Below are 14,701 nucleotides of genomic sequence, written 5' to 3' on the forward strand. Positions count from 1 at the left end.
AGCTATGTATGGTACACATATCCCAACAATGGTACCGATGTATGATCAAATTCGCTTTATTGATCGAAAAGGAAAGACTACTCAAAATGTGTTGGCTATATGTAATTTTAATATAGAATTTATTTACGTTTGTGTTGGTTGGGAATGACAAGCTTATGATACCCATGTCTTCTATGATGCCATTGGAAGACGTGATGCACAATTTCCCCATCCACCTCCAAGTTGGTTAATTAATGGTTTATGTACATCCACACACACACACACACACACACACACACATATATATATTTACATGGCATATGTTAATTAAATTTATATGACATTTGTGTAGGTAAATATTATTTAGTAGATACTGGATATCTAAATCTCACGGGTTTTTGGGGCCATAGAGAGAAGTTAGATATCATTTGCTAGAATTTCGACAAGGTCCTATACCTCGAGTCATCGACAAGTGTTCAACTGTGCACATTCCTCACTTCACTCAGCAATTGAACGAGCCTTTGACATATTAAAAATGAAGTGGAAGATTTTAATACCATGCCAAGTTATCTTATGAAAGGAAGTACAAATTGTTATAACTACAATGGCTTTGCACAATTTTATAAGAAAAAAATGTCGTAACTGATCCAGATTTTGAAATAGCATATTTGGATCCCGAGTATGGATATCCTATCGACCATGATGTTGTAAATGAGGGGACAAGTGCTTCAAATGATAATGCATTCTCTGACATGACATGTTTACGTGATGAAATAGCTATTGATTTAATAAATAGTTAAGAACGTTTGTAATATTTAACGGTAACTTATCTCTTTCTTTTGGACATGTGTTGTCATGTTTATTATAATGAAATTACTCTATTTTTAATTGAGTTTGATGTGATTTTTTTATTTAAAATTTTATTAGTATGTCTCTTATACATTACTCTCAACTTGAAAAAAAATATATAAAGTTAAGGTCATTGATTTTTAATTTTGATTTTTAACAAATTAAAGTTACAAAATTTTAAAATTAGCACATGAAAAGACTTTCCAAATGTATGTGTTTACCAAACAGCATTTTCCCCAAGTTGCATCTCAAAACATTTTTTCAATTTTAGTTTACCAAACAGTATTTGCATTTCGTCAAACCCCTTTAGCTAAAGGCATTTGCATTTCCCCAAGAACATTCCCCAAAGCCAAATTAAACGGACCTTATAAGTCACTTACGATTCTATGATACGAACAAAGCCACCAAATCATAGGAAAAGCAATGCACTCGAGATTTCATTTAGAACTTGCCTTGAATTTCATGAAAGGTTCAAGCTGAGAGAATTCAATGAAGAAAAATCAAGGATGATTGATTATGATGTTGTAATTAATTAGTCATGGAACACTCATCCATTCACTTATAATTGATTCCATTTCGTTCAAAAAGACTAGGGATGATCGAGTCCAGGGTGAGTAGGGTCTAGACCCGAACCCTACACTAGACCTGAACCCTGTACCCAACTTTGTTTGTATTGGACTTTGTACTTGACCCACCTTGTTTTTCCAGTTCGGTTTCAAGGTCAACCATGTTTTCACTGGAACCCGTTTTATAATTTCCCGATATCCTATACGACTACGGATTTTATATTAATATGCGAGAAAATAATGTAATCATCATAATTCGTATTGAAATATTAAGCATTTGTAATAAATAAATACTTAAACTTTTTAACTAAACTAAAAATTAAGGATCCACATGGCTAATTATAATAAATAAAATCATAAGGTAAAGAATTAGCAACAAACATGGGTCTAATATTAATCTTATTCTCACAACTAATACATGAAGCTACTCATTTATGCAAGCATAACTCCTCCTACAAAAGATAAATTAGGCGAGCCAATCCATGTTATACATAAGAATTTGACAGCGACAAACACCGTCCATCCGTCGGATGGTGCGAGAGGGAGCCGATGAGGGAGGGAAGCAAGTAAGGAAGATGAACAACAAAGGAGGAGTGTCATGCATGTTTGAGAAAGCCAAGAGGAAAAATGCCGTGTGATTGTGGGAGTAAGAATAGAAATAAGGAGAAAAAAATAGGGTTTTGGATCTATACTTACAAAACCAATTCCCAAACTGATTCCAAAACCGGTCTGGAAATTAGTTCCTGGGGAGGTAATCAATCGGACCCAGTTCCCAAACCGGTTTAAACCGATTCTGAATTTTGAGAACCGGATCCCGACGCTATTTTCCGGGTGGGCCGGTCCGGTTGTACACCTCTAAAACAAACATCTTTTGAATAGACGGAGATGTCTTTTCACTCAAAAGACATCTCTTCAAAAGGAATATACAGTATATTACCGTTCCAGTTAGATTTCGGACTTCCAAGATGTTATCGACCAAACTTTTGAAAAATTCATATACTACTTATCATTCTATTAGTTCCTTCTTGCACATCTGAGATTAGCATCTTTGAAATCAAATTAGACCTTGAATTTCCAAGTAGGATACTCATGGACATCAAATATATTTGACCAGAGAGATCCTTTTATTCTCTTCATCACCATTTCATGAGAAACAAACTTTCGTTTTAATTTTTTTTTCTCATTTCATTCATGCATCTATATGAAAGTGGGTCAATTTCAGTCGAACCATCTTCGATTCTATTCAAATCCGATCCAACCTATCCATTTAACAAGTCTAATGATCCTCTTTTCAATGGTTAAGTTGGCAGACATTTCATAAAACCCACAAGACCTAAAAAAGCAACTGTAGATCCAATCAAGCTCTAGTTGATGTGACTTTTGGTTGTGCCCCTTAGGTTTGTCTTAAGGTGCACCTTTCATTGCCATATAATGAACTTATTTCACTTATCAAATATTCAGCCAACAAATGGGACTATGAATGGTGGGTTACATGCTCCGTGTAAAAGTGTGTCGCCAATATTAAAGGAAAACAAAATTCTTTAATATAGTAAGAGACTTGACAAATATTTTACTTTAATGAAATTTAAAAAAAAATTAAAAATTCAATCAAGAAAGTGAGCTTTTGAGATGAAATGGACAAGAAATATCGTAAGTTATCGAGCAATGTTGAAGAAGAAACTTTAAAGTCTTTTACCATATCGAATAATTTTGTCTTTTTTCTTTATTATTGATGAGATAGTTTTACATGAAGCATGTAAAATGTTATGGGAATACAAAAAATGCATTACGATAATTCTTAATAAATTAATAAACAAAACGTGTGAAAAGCTAAACTATGACAAGTAGACCCTCAATAAAAATAAAAGGAAAAAAGCCATCACTTTAAATTACAAATTTAATTATGTAAGGAGTGGAAATAATCTCGTCCTTTATTATTTAAAATTTTGTTAATACTTCGAGTTGCTTATCTCTGCCAAATTCACTGGCTACTTTTGGTTTTTGACCATTTTCAAGAAAATCCAGATTCAAGTCTTAATTATGCACAAAAATATCGCGAATAATTAACTCATATGTGGTTGTACTAATTTTGATCTCTTATTGAGAGATTGTTTGTATTTAAGTATTTCCCATCTTAATGAGATCAAAATTTTTCGTTCTCATTTTGATCTCTTATCGAGAGGTTGTTTGTATTTGAATATTTCCCTTCTTAATGAGATCGATACTTTTCATCTTTCTGAATTTTAAGCATAAGCTTTGTTTATTTTATTTTATTATTAATTAGGGGCTTCTATTGAGAGTTTGTCCAAAGTCACGTAATACTAGTACAAGCATAATAAAAACATTGTTCTATATTAACATGATATTCACGAGAAATATACAGATTAAAGTAATTCACCTTTTTTTTAAAAAACAATAACGAAAATAATTTCCCTCGCCTGCTCATTGTCCACCTCTTTTTCTTTTTTTTTTTTTTTTTTTTACATTTATATTTCCTTCGTGACAATATTTTCGAGAAATTTGCAAGTAAAAGTAAATTCTACACTTCTAGAATAACGACAACAAAAATAACTTCCCTCACCCTCTCTTTTTGCCACCTGGTTTTTCTACACTAATATTTTCTTTGCCCTCCAAAAATTTTCCCAAAACATATTTAGTAGGGTTGCTACTATAGAAAATCTCAAACTGATATAACTGTAATAAATTTATTCTAAATTAACTTTTTCACTATCAAAAACCCCAAATTGATACACTTGGGATAAATGTAATATATATTAATTATCGTTAAATTCTAATAGCAAATTGCTGAGTTGGACAATGTGATAGTTAACGGATATACCAGTATGTAGTTTTAATAGCCATCTATAATAGGTATATTAGTTTGTAATTTTTTGTGATGTTAATCTAATTTAACATAAAATAAAATGAGATTAAATTTGCCACAAATATATCAATTCGAGGTTTTTTGTGATAAAAAAATTAATTTGTCATAAATTTGTCACAAGTGCATTGATTTGAAATTTTTGTGTACAAAAATTAATTTTCTATAAATTTTTAAAGATATATAAGTTTGGAATTTCTCATGATATAAACACTATTTAGTAAGCTTCCAGCGCCTCAAAATTGGAATTTGAACATTTCTAATATATACCTTATATCTTCTTCTTTTTTCCCCTTTTTCTTTAGAATCTTTCCTATTTTCCGAGTACAAAATCAAGGAAATCTGTAAGGTGACTTGGCTAGCAAGTTACCTCGGTAACCTCCACGCCGCGTGAGCCGTGAGGTGTACCCGCTGTGCCTTTACCTATAAAAGAAGGCCCAAGGCCAACGGCTATTTCCATCCAAGAAAAGGTTGTCTCCGCCGTCTCTCTCGCTCTCTCTCCGTCGCTCTCTCGCCGTGGAAAGCCTTTCCGATCATCGGATCGCCGATCTCCGTTCTTCGACTCGAGCGCGATCGTGGGTTCGTCGCTTTGCGTCTCCTCAGGTTTGCTTGCTTGCTTCTTTCGACGCCTCTCTCCCCGCGGTTTCTAGCGAGCAAGTTTCCGCTAGGTGGGTTTTGTCTTCTTCTTTCGACGATGGCGATCTCCCGCTTGCCGTCGGAGGGGTTTCTGGAAGGTGGGTTTTCGCCGGTGACGACGAGGGTTGTCGGGCTTCCGTTCGGTACTCGTTCGCGGGGATTGTTGGGTTTCTTGATCCCGAAGGAATCGGGTTTTCTTCCACCTTAAAGGATCGGGGATTTGTTATCTTGATTTTGAGGGGCTGTTACTGGGATGGCGAGTTTGGAAATTGGGTTTCATAACTGCAAGTTTTCACGTGAAGGGCTTGGACAATGTGACGTCGTTGTACCATTGAGTCATTTGTGTTCTAGGTTTTTCAGTTAATCTTGCTTCAGGGTGATTTTGATCTGGTTGGAACTGAAAGAGATGGGAATCATGGATGGAGATGGTTATGCATTCTCTTATAGGTCGATCGTTCCTTATTCTGTCCGTGTTATTGGTGATAGAGGAAGTGACATGCCTTGGATTGCTGGCTACAGCGGACCTTGGTTTTTCTGCGATGGATATTCTCGCAAGAACGAGTTCTGGTGCTTTGAGTTGACTTTGGATAGGTTATTCGGTTCAGGGATTGATTGTCTGTGTTTCTGTATAATAGCATGGATATTAAGACAGCAAGGAGTACTGTGGGTTGGACACATAAATCAGCTGCTCACTATAATCGGCTTCGAACAGCACCAACAAGCCCCAGAGTTTGCACTTTCTGGTCAGAAGGGAGGTGCAAGCGGAATCCCTGCAGGTTTTTGCACGACGCATCTCTTCCACGCAATGTTTACCACCGAGCTGCAAAGCTGTCGAGGCCTGAGGATTGCCCTGGGAAGGGCCCTGAATCTAGTGCGGTGAATTCAGCGAATTCATCTTCTAGAAAGAGAAGCGATTCATCAATAGAAAAAAACCCTCGAACGCCCCAAGAAAAAGTTTGCCGCTACTGGATATCGGGCAATTGTGTGAAGGGCGATGCATGTCCTTTCTTGCATTCATGGTTTCAAGGTGTTGATTTTGCCATGCTGGCTAAGCTTGAGGGGCATAAAAGGTACTATTTACAGTTTTTGCCTTTTGTGTTCTCTCTTATATCCAAGACTATGGATAGAGAAAACTTGGTTGCATCGAATGTTTTGTTAAACTCCAATTTGTTTCCGTCCTGTGCTAATCAAGATGTTGATTTATCATTACCTGTCTGGAATAAAAGTAGGTTTGTACTCACCTGATGCTTTTTATGACAGGGTGTTTCTGGAATAGCACTTCCTTCTGGATCTACCAAGCTATACTCTGGAAGCAAAGATGGAACAGTACGAATCTGGGACTGTCACACTGGTCAATGTGTTCATGTGATCAACCTCAGGGGAGAAGTTGGGTGTTTCACTTGTGAAGGTCCTTGGGTGTTTGTCGGCATGCCTAATACAGTTAAGGTGAGCGGTTGACTGGGTCTCCTTAGGCCTTTGTTATTATTTTCTTTGGCAATTCTTGAATTAGTGACATGCTCAGCTTTAATTCATTGCTTTCTCTGGTATCTCTTGTAGGCATGGAATATCCAGAATGGTGCTAGTCACGATATCAGTGGACTAGTTGGACAGGTCCACACTATGGAAGTTGGTAATAACATGCTTTTTGCCGGAGCTGAGGTAATTTATTATTAGAGAGAATTTAATGTCAATTTAGGTGACTTATCTGCTGGAATTTTGTCTAGTCTGTTTGTTTAGAATCTTGTTCTGTAATATAACAACAATTGATGCCGAGTGTGAGGGTGGATTTTGGTTTAGACCTGAAGTTCCTCTCTTCTTCTTCTTCAAGTGTGGCCCACCTAGGTCTTTTGATAATAACATGCTTTTTTGCCGGAGCTGGGGTAATTTATTATTAGAAAGAATTTAATGTCAATTTAGGTGCCTTATCTGCTGGAATTTTGTCTAGTCCGTTTCTTTAGAATCTCATTCTAAGTGATATAACAATTGCCGCTGAGTGTGAGGGTGGATTTTTGGTTTAGACCTGAAATTCTTCTCTTCTTCTTCTTCTTCCAGTGTGGCCCACCTAAGTCAACATTCCTATGATCACTGACTGCCTCATTCTGTTGACACTTGTGCTAAATTATATTGGTCTTATGATAATTATACTGAGCAAATTTTGCTTCTAGGATGGCACTATCTTGGTGTGGAAAGGAGGTAGTGAGGCTGATCCTTTTCAGATGGCCGCACCACTCAGGGGTCACACTCGGGGCGTGGTGTCATTAACTGTTGGGCGTGACCGGTTGTATTCAGGTTCCACTGACAGGACCATAAGGGTAAGCTGGTTTATTATAGATGTCTCTCCCCCTGATTAGTTAGTTGTGTGTCCTGGAAAGGCATGACTTGGCCCTCCTAGTTTATGTTTTCTTTTGCATCACTTTTATTGGTTTGCTGCGATCTCTCTGTGTTTTTCTGCCCCACTATACTGTAGTATTGTCCTGACCCTTCACATCATTGTTTTTTTTTTCTCGCCTGCAGGTGTGGGACTTGCATACTCTGGAGTGTGTTCAGGAGCTTGTTGGACACACTGATGTGGTGATGTCACTTCTTTGCTGGGACCAGTACTTGATATCATGTTCATTGGATCAGACAGTTAAGGTCTGGGGTGCCACTGAAGGAGGCAGCTTGGAAGTTGTGTATACACATCATGAGGACCATGTATGTTGCTCTCTAATTTTCATTTATTTATTTATTTTGGCACTTGTGTGGATTATGGTATGTTGTGGTTAATGATGGTACTAGAAGGAAAAAGTTTAGACAATAAGGGTGAATTTGTGTTTTTTTGTTGTTGACTTCATATGTGTGAAGTGCATGGACTTGTTTTACTATCTTAGATCACAAAGATGCGTCTTATTGCTCTTTAATTGTATTTCCTCCAATAAAAATAATTATTTAAATAATGTAGAATGAATCTTTGTAATACAGGCATAATGTCAAGTATCTTCCATGTTTTTGCTCTATGTGGCGAAGATATGAATTTTCATTTTTCACCCGTCGATGCTTTGTCAGTTTCTTACCGTACTCCTAGTCTCATGGAATTGATGTAATATCATATCTTGATGTTGCAAATATCATTTTGTCCGGCACAGGGTATTCTTGCACTGTCAGGGATGAATGATGCGGGTGGTAAGCCAGTCCTCCTTTGTGCATGCATCGACAACACTGTTCGCTTGTATGAGCTCCCATCGTAAGTCCAAAAAAATTTCTCTAATTGGTTTGACATCCTTGTCTCTCAGTGAAGACTGTTCTCTTCTTCTACTTGGCTGACTTCATGTATCGTACTCCAGGTTCACTGAAAGGGGCAAGATATTCTCAAGACGAGAAATTAGGACTCTTCAAACAGCTCCTGGGGGTCTTTTCTTCACGGGAGACGCCACGGGGATGCTGACTGTTTGGAACTGGTTGGATCTTCCAAAGAGCCAACAAGAGCGGCTTCCTCATTTGATGGAGTCATGCTAAGTAGAAGAGAGAATATTGACATCGGAGTTCAAATTTTGCAAGGAAGACGATGTCATCCATGCCCTGACGCAAGTGGGATGTGATTTGAAGCAAGAAACGGGACCTACAACTGTCTGCACCGCAATCCCAGTTTTTGGTCTCCGTTGTTTTTGTATAGACATTAGTTTTTTGTACATCAACGGTTGAACTTGTACATAATTCTTCATTAGTAAATGAAATGCCTTTTGCTATTCAACCTTGATGGTCTCCTGATACTGCCCCCACTGAACAATTATGTGAGTAGATAAGCTCTGCAAAGCGAATATAAAGGAATCCAGAAATCTGAAACTTTTTAGAATTTATACAAGGAAAATAACTAGCTAACATATATTGATAACGCACTTTTTACATGTACTTTTGCGGATGCATTATTTGGGGTTGTAACTCAACACATGTACTTTTGCGGATGCATTATTTGGGGTTGTAACCTGTTGAGGATAGAACATGTCCAAACAAAGATTTATAAAGTGGGCACAAGCGACTTGAAAGTTTTAAATTTAAAAATTTGCTGAACATTTGTCATAGGAACAAAAAAAAAATTAAAAAAATAGAAAAAGAGATTTTAATTATTCTTTTATTTTAGTTTATGGTAGATGTTTTGGTGGACGATACAGCTGGTTTCAAATAGTTTTCCTTCATGTACAGATTCTCCGAATGCAATTAGATCAGAGTCAATGAGTGAAGACAAGAGTAAGACGACATTTATCACTCTAAGGGGGGACTTTTGTTATAAGGTGATGCTATTTGGCCTCAAGAATGCAAGGGCAACTAATTAATTGGCCAAGGTCACGCTTTTCCATGATATGTTCTTTAAAAAGATTGAGGTCTACGTTGATGACATAATTGTCAATCCTATGTTAGGGGGAGATCACTTAAGGAAGCTATTTGATCTTTTGTGAGAGTTTAAATCTCTCCTCAACCCCACAAATTGCATATTAAGGATGACCTCTAGAAAATTTGATCAGAGTTATCGTCATCAGGTACCGAGATCTATCCATCAAAAGCTTAGGGGCTCCCCCTCCCCCCCAATCCACCATGAGAAACGTTTGGACTATGTTGGGGTGGTTGAATTAGGTGGCCCGATTCATATTGCAACTACCTAAGACTACCATTTGAATTGAGGACAAGATAGCTTTCAGATATATATGGATTAATATATGGATCAACGAAAGTTGTGAGTGCTCTTTCATTGATTCTAGAAAAGAAAGTATAGGACAAGGAAGACTAGAGGCAATTGTGGCGTTCCATTTAAGTTACAGAAAAGTAAAAATCAATATAAATTTGCAAAGAAGGAAGACTTATTTTATAGCTGTCAATTCGATCTTAAATCTTTTAATTATGTCAATTTAAGCATAAATCTTGTGACAACTTACCAATTTTGCCATAAACATTTCAATTGTGCCAATTAAATATTAAACATTTTAATGATTTGCTAATTTAGTCTAAAACTTTTTAATAGTTTGCCTATTTAAACTTTATAGATAATTTTTACAAAAAATTACTAACTTGATGGTCTAGTCAACGTTGACCTCTTGGATAGTCAATGCCGATGTGGACAATTGTTTGTAATTTTTTTCTTTTTTCCCTTTCTTTCTTTTTTCCTTTTTCTCCCTTCATTGGCCTTAAGCAAGGGCCACCTTGCCAGATTGAGGGTCAACCTTGCCAATGTTGGAGATGGTCACTCTCTTTGGCCCTTGGCAAGGGCCCTTAATTACACTAGTGTGGGCCACCCTCACTTGAGGCCCGCGAAAGGAAAAACTAGAAATAAAGGAAAAAGGAAAACAATCATAACATCACAAAAATTTCAAGTTTGTTAACATTGGGCATTCTATGTAAGACAATTGATGCTAACTAAATTGCTATATCTTCGATTTTTTAGCAAAATTAGCTGGAAAAAACTAAATTGGCAAAGCACTAAATGGTTTATGATTAAATTGTCAAATCATCTAACTATTTAAGATTAAATTGGCATGATCGAAATATTTATGATTAAATTAGGAAGTTTTCAAAATATTTGGGATTAAATCGGCATAGTTAAAAGATTTATGACTAAATTAAATGTTATACATTAAGTTTATGACTTTTTGGGCAATTTCCTTGAGGGAAATGTTACATGACTATTTTCTTCAAAAGTATCCTAACATGTTTTTCAATGACACTTCTTAAGTGTGCTTGATAATTTTCTTGTAAGATTGAAAATTATCTATCAACAATTATCTACATACATAAATTGTTTAGTGATGCTAGAGTATCAAATTTCAAGGAAGATAATCAACTCACAAATCCACCTCAAACCTCATCAATGACCCAAACCCATTTAATATTTATGAAGTAATGGGAGACTTTAGCCATAACATGATCCAATGGGTCTGGTAAGGAGAAAATGTGTAGGATGGAGTTTTTAGAAGAAGTTGAAGCATAAAGGTTGATTAGGCTAGGTTAAGGTGAGGGGCATGTTTCTAAGTTTGAGTAGGTTTACTAATTTAGATGATTTTCTACTTTAATGTTCCCTAGTTTATGAGGTGCGTTCCCAATTATATGCATATAGATCTTAAGTTGACAATGTATGGTAATTCCTACTAGCTGAGTGATTCCTGCGCGCTTTTATCTAATTCTTTGGTGGTGAGCCTTCCTTTGCCATTGGTGCCTAGGTGGTGAACGCTTCATCTTCCCTCAAATACAGCAAATACTTACATTCCATCAAACATGTACAGTATTCTTACAAACTTACCATGATGATGACAAATTATTCTTTGATTACTAGTTAGTTCTTTCCAGTGTATTGCGCTAAAAATGAAGGCTTTTATAATTGTCATGCTCCTACAAAATGCACCTTCGTTTGGAAACGACTTACGAAGTTGATGAATTTCATTCGATTCTAGACTATATATGGAATCATTCATGAGTTGTTCCAATAAAATGTGATCAACTGCAACTGAAGAACCTATGCTTGTGATGACAAAGAAGCAGATGAAGCGGTGACGCGGAAGCAAAGCTCAGAAAGACCTGGATTGTGATATTCACTTTTCAAGTTGTTGCAATGCGATTAATCAAATGGAATCAATATTAACTTATGCAATTTTGGCAATGAGGCTCTTGAATATTTCTTTTTTCTTGACTTCGATGGAGTTCTTTGGTCATTAACACACTTAATTATGCATATGTGACTTCCAGCATGATGACTTCTAGTATTGAAAGATAAAAAATTGAGAAAGTGTTTCAAAAATCTAAATTTCAGTTCAATAACAATAGGATGGCAAAGTCACCAAATAATGAAAAATGAAAAAAAGAAAAAAGAAAAGGGAAAGAACAACACAAATATCATAACTTTCATACAATGGTTACTTGCCACTTAAATGCTATAACTAAAAAAAAATGGTTCACTTAAGTGTTATAATTTTCAACCAATTATTTAAGTGCTAAAACTTTTAATTATGTATGATATTCAAGTACGCGATGTGTGAAAGTTATGCTACTTGTGGTATTTAAAAAAAAAAAAAAAAAAAAACTCAAGATAGAAGAACAAGAGTAAAGGAACCACCGTCCTCAGCGGCGCAGCTTGCTCGGGCTATTTCCTCCTCATGAAAGAGAGGAGTTCGAATTCTAGAGGCATCGTTAGGAATTTTTACTTGGAATACTGTGGTGGTGGGTCATGGAATTCCCTGGGGTAAAAAACAAAGACAAGAGTGATAAAAGGAGCCGTTCTTTTAACGCTCTTAGCCGGTGACATTGATGTGTTGTCACTAACATCATCATTACTGACGCCAACATGGACTGTCTCTCTCCATGCAAGGTGACGTTTTCCTCTACTAAGTTGCCTTCGATTCTAGGATACGACAAAGCCACCAAATCACAAGAGAAGCAATGCACTCGAGATTTCATTTAGAACTTGCCTTGAATTTCATGAAAGGTTCAAGCTGAGAGAATTCAATGAAGAAAAATCAAGGATGATTGATTATGATGTTGTAATTAATTAGCCGTGGAGCACTCATCTTATAATTGATTCTATTTCATTCAAAAAGATATCTTTTGAATAGACGGACGTGTCTTTTCACTTGGAAGACACCTCTTCAGAAGGAATATACACTATATTACCGTTCGAGTTAGATTTCAAACTTCTAAGATTTTATTGATCAAACATTTGAAAGACTGCCAAATTTACTGGCTACTTTTGGTTTTTGACCATTTTCAAGAAAATCCATATTCAAGTCTCTATTATGCACAAAAATGTCGTGAATAATTAACTCATACACAGTTGTATTGATTTTGATCTCTTATCAAGAGGTTATTTGTATTTGAATATTTCCCATCTTAATGAGATCAAAAAATTTCGTTCTTATTTTGATCTCTTATCAAGAGGTTGTTTGTATTTGAATATTTCCCTTCTTAATGAAATCGATACTTTTTGTTCTTTCTGAAATTTTAAGCATAAGCTTTGTTTATTATTATTATTATTATTATTATTATTATTATTATTATTATTATTATTATTATTATTATTATTATTATTATTATTATTAGGGGCTTCTATTGAGAGTTTGTCCAAAGTCACGTAATACTATTACAAGCATAATAAAAACATTGTTCTATATTGACATGATATTCACGAGAAATATACAAATTAAAGTAATTCACCTTTAAGAAAAAACAATAATGAAAATAATTTCCCTCGCCTGCTCATTTTCCACCTTTTTTTTTTTTTTTTTTTTTTTTTTTTACATTTATATTTCCTTCGTGACAATATTTTTCGAGAAATTTACAAGTAAAAGTAAATTCTACACTTCTTGAATAACGACAACAAAAATAACTTCCCTCACCCTCTCTTTTTGCCACCTGGTTTTTCTACACTAATATTTTCATTGCCCTCCAAAATTTTTCCTAAACATATTTAGTAGGGTTAATACTATAGAAAATCTCAAACTAATATAACTGTAACAAATTTATTATAAACTAACTTTTTGACTATCCATAACCCAAAATTGATACACTTGGGATAAATGTAATCTCTGTTAATTCTCGTTAAATATCAATAGCAAATTGCTGAGTTGGATGATGTGGTAATTAATGGATGTATCGGTATGTAGTTTTACCGGCCATTTATACTAGTTTGTAATTTTTGTGACAAATGAGATTAAATTTGTCATAAATATATCAATTTGAGGTTTTTATAGTAAAAAAAAATAATAATTTGTCATAAGTTTGTCACAAATGTATCGATTTGAAGTTTTTGTGTACAAAAATTCATTTTCGATGAATTTGTTACTGAGATACACAAATTTGAAATTTCTCATGATATAAACGCTATCTAGTAAGCCTCCAACGCCTCAAAATTGGAATTTGAACATTTCTAATATTCGTCGGTTTGTCCTAAAGAGACCAAGCCTTGGAGCATTGTATACTTTATATCTTTCCTCTTTTATTTTTTTTTTCCTTTTTCTTTAAAATCTTCCCCTCTTTTCCAGTATAAAATAAAGGAAATCTGTAAGGCGACTTGGCTAGCAAGTTACCTCGGCAACCTCCACGCCGCGTGAGGTGTACGCGCTGTGCCTTACCTATAAAACAAGGCCCAAGGCCAACGGCTATTTCCATCCAAGAACGCTCGTCTCCGCCGTCTTTCCGCCTCTCTCCGTCGCTCTCTCGCCGTGCAAAGCCTTTCCGATCATCGGACCGCCGATCTCCGTTCTTCAACTCGAGGGCGATCGTGGGTTCGTCGCTTTGCGTCTCCTCAGGTTTGCTTGCTTGCTTGCTTCTTTCGACGCCTCTCGCCCTGCGGTTTCTAGCGAAGTGTTTTCTGGAAGGTGGGTTTTATCATCTTCTTTCGACGATGGCGATCTCCCGCTTGCCGTCGGAGGGTTTTCTGGAAGGTGGGTTTCCGCCGGTGACGACGAGGGCCGTCGGGCCCGCGTTCGGTACTCGTTCGCGGGGATTGTTGGGTTTCTTGATCCCGAAGGAATCGGGTTTTCTTCAGCCTGAAAGGATCGGGGTTTTGTTATCTTGATTTTGAGGGGCTGTTATGTGGATGGCGAGTTTGGAAATTGACTTTCATGACTGGAAGTTTTCATGTGAAGGGCTTGGACAATGTGACGTTGTTGTACCATTAAGTCATGAGTCATTTTTTCAGTTTATCCTGTTTCTGGGTGATTTTGATCTGGTTGGAACTGAAAGAGATGTGGAATCATGGATCAAGATGGTTATGCATTCTCTATAGGTCGATTGTTCTCTATTCTGTTGGTATTGTTGTTGATGGAGGAAGTGA

General features: G+C 36.1%; 1 protein-coding gene across 1 annotated transcript; it reads left to right on the forward strand.

Annotated features, from left to right (window-relative positions):
- The first annotated feature begins 4,969 nt into the window (after positions 1 to 4,969).
- LOC104445053 (zinc finger CCCH domain-containing protein 48) lies at positions 4,970 to 8,583 on the forward strand. The gene is made up of 9 exons (XM_039313677.1): positions 4,970 to 5,073; positions 5,287 to 5,478; positions 5,547 to 6,060; positions 6,172 to 6,357; positions 6,469 to 6,570; positions 7,077 to 7,223; positions 7,426 to 7,605; positions 8,037 to 8,134; positions 8,235 to 8,583. Exons 1-9 carry the CDS (start codon positions 4,970 to 4,972, stop codon positions 8,404 to 8,406), a joined length of 1,695 nt encoding a protein of 564 aa, XP_039169611.1. The 3' UTR covers positions 8,407 to 8,583.
- Positions 8,584 to 14,701: the final 6,118 nt, after the last annotated feature.

This window comes from Eucalyptus grandis, chromosome 5 (assembly GCF_016545825.1).
Source record: "Eucalyptus grandis isolate ANBG69807.140 chromosome 5, ASM1654582v1, whole genome shotgun sequence".
In the NCBI taxonomy this organism is placed as follows: Eukaryota; Viridiplantae; Streptophyta; class Magnoliopsida; order Myrtales; family Myrtaceae; genus Eucalyptus; species Eucalyptus grandis.

What these genes read in the sequence shown, in the direction of transcription:
- LOC104445053 (XM_039313677.1), top strand. Translation starts at nt 4,970, where the DNA reads ATGGCGATCTCCCGCTTGCCGTCGGAGGGGTTTCTGGAAGGTGGGTTT. An exon ending in GCATGCCTAATACAGTTAAG is followed by an intron (nt 6,358 to 6,468) that starts GTGAGCGGTTGA and finishes TATCTCTTGTAG; the next exon opens with GCATGGAATATCCAGAATGG. An exon ending in ATACACATCATGAGGACCAT is followed by an intron (nt 7,606 to 8,036) that starts GTATGTTGCTCT and finishes TGTCCGGCACAG; the next exon opens with GGTATTCTTGCACTGTCAGG.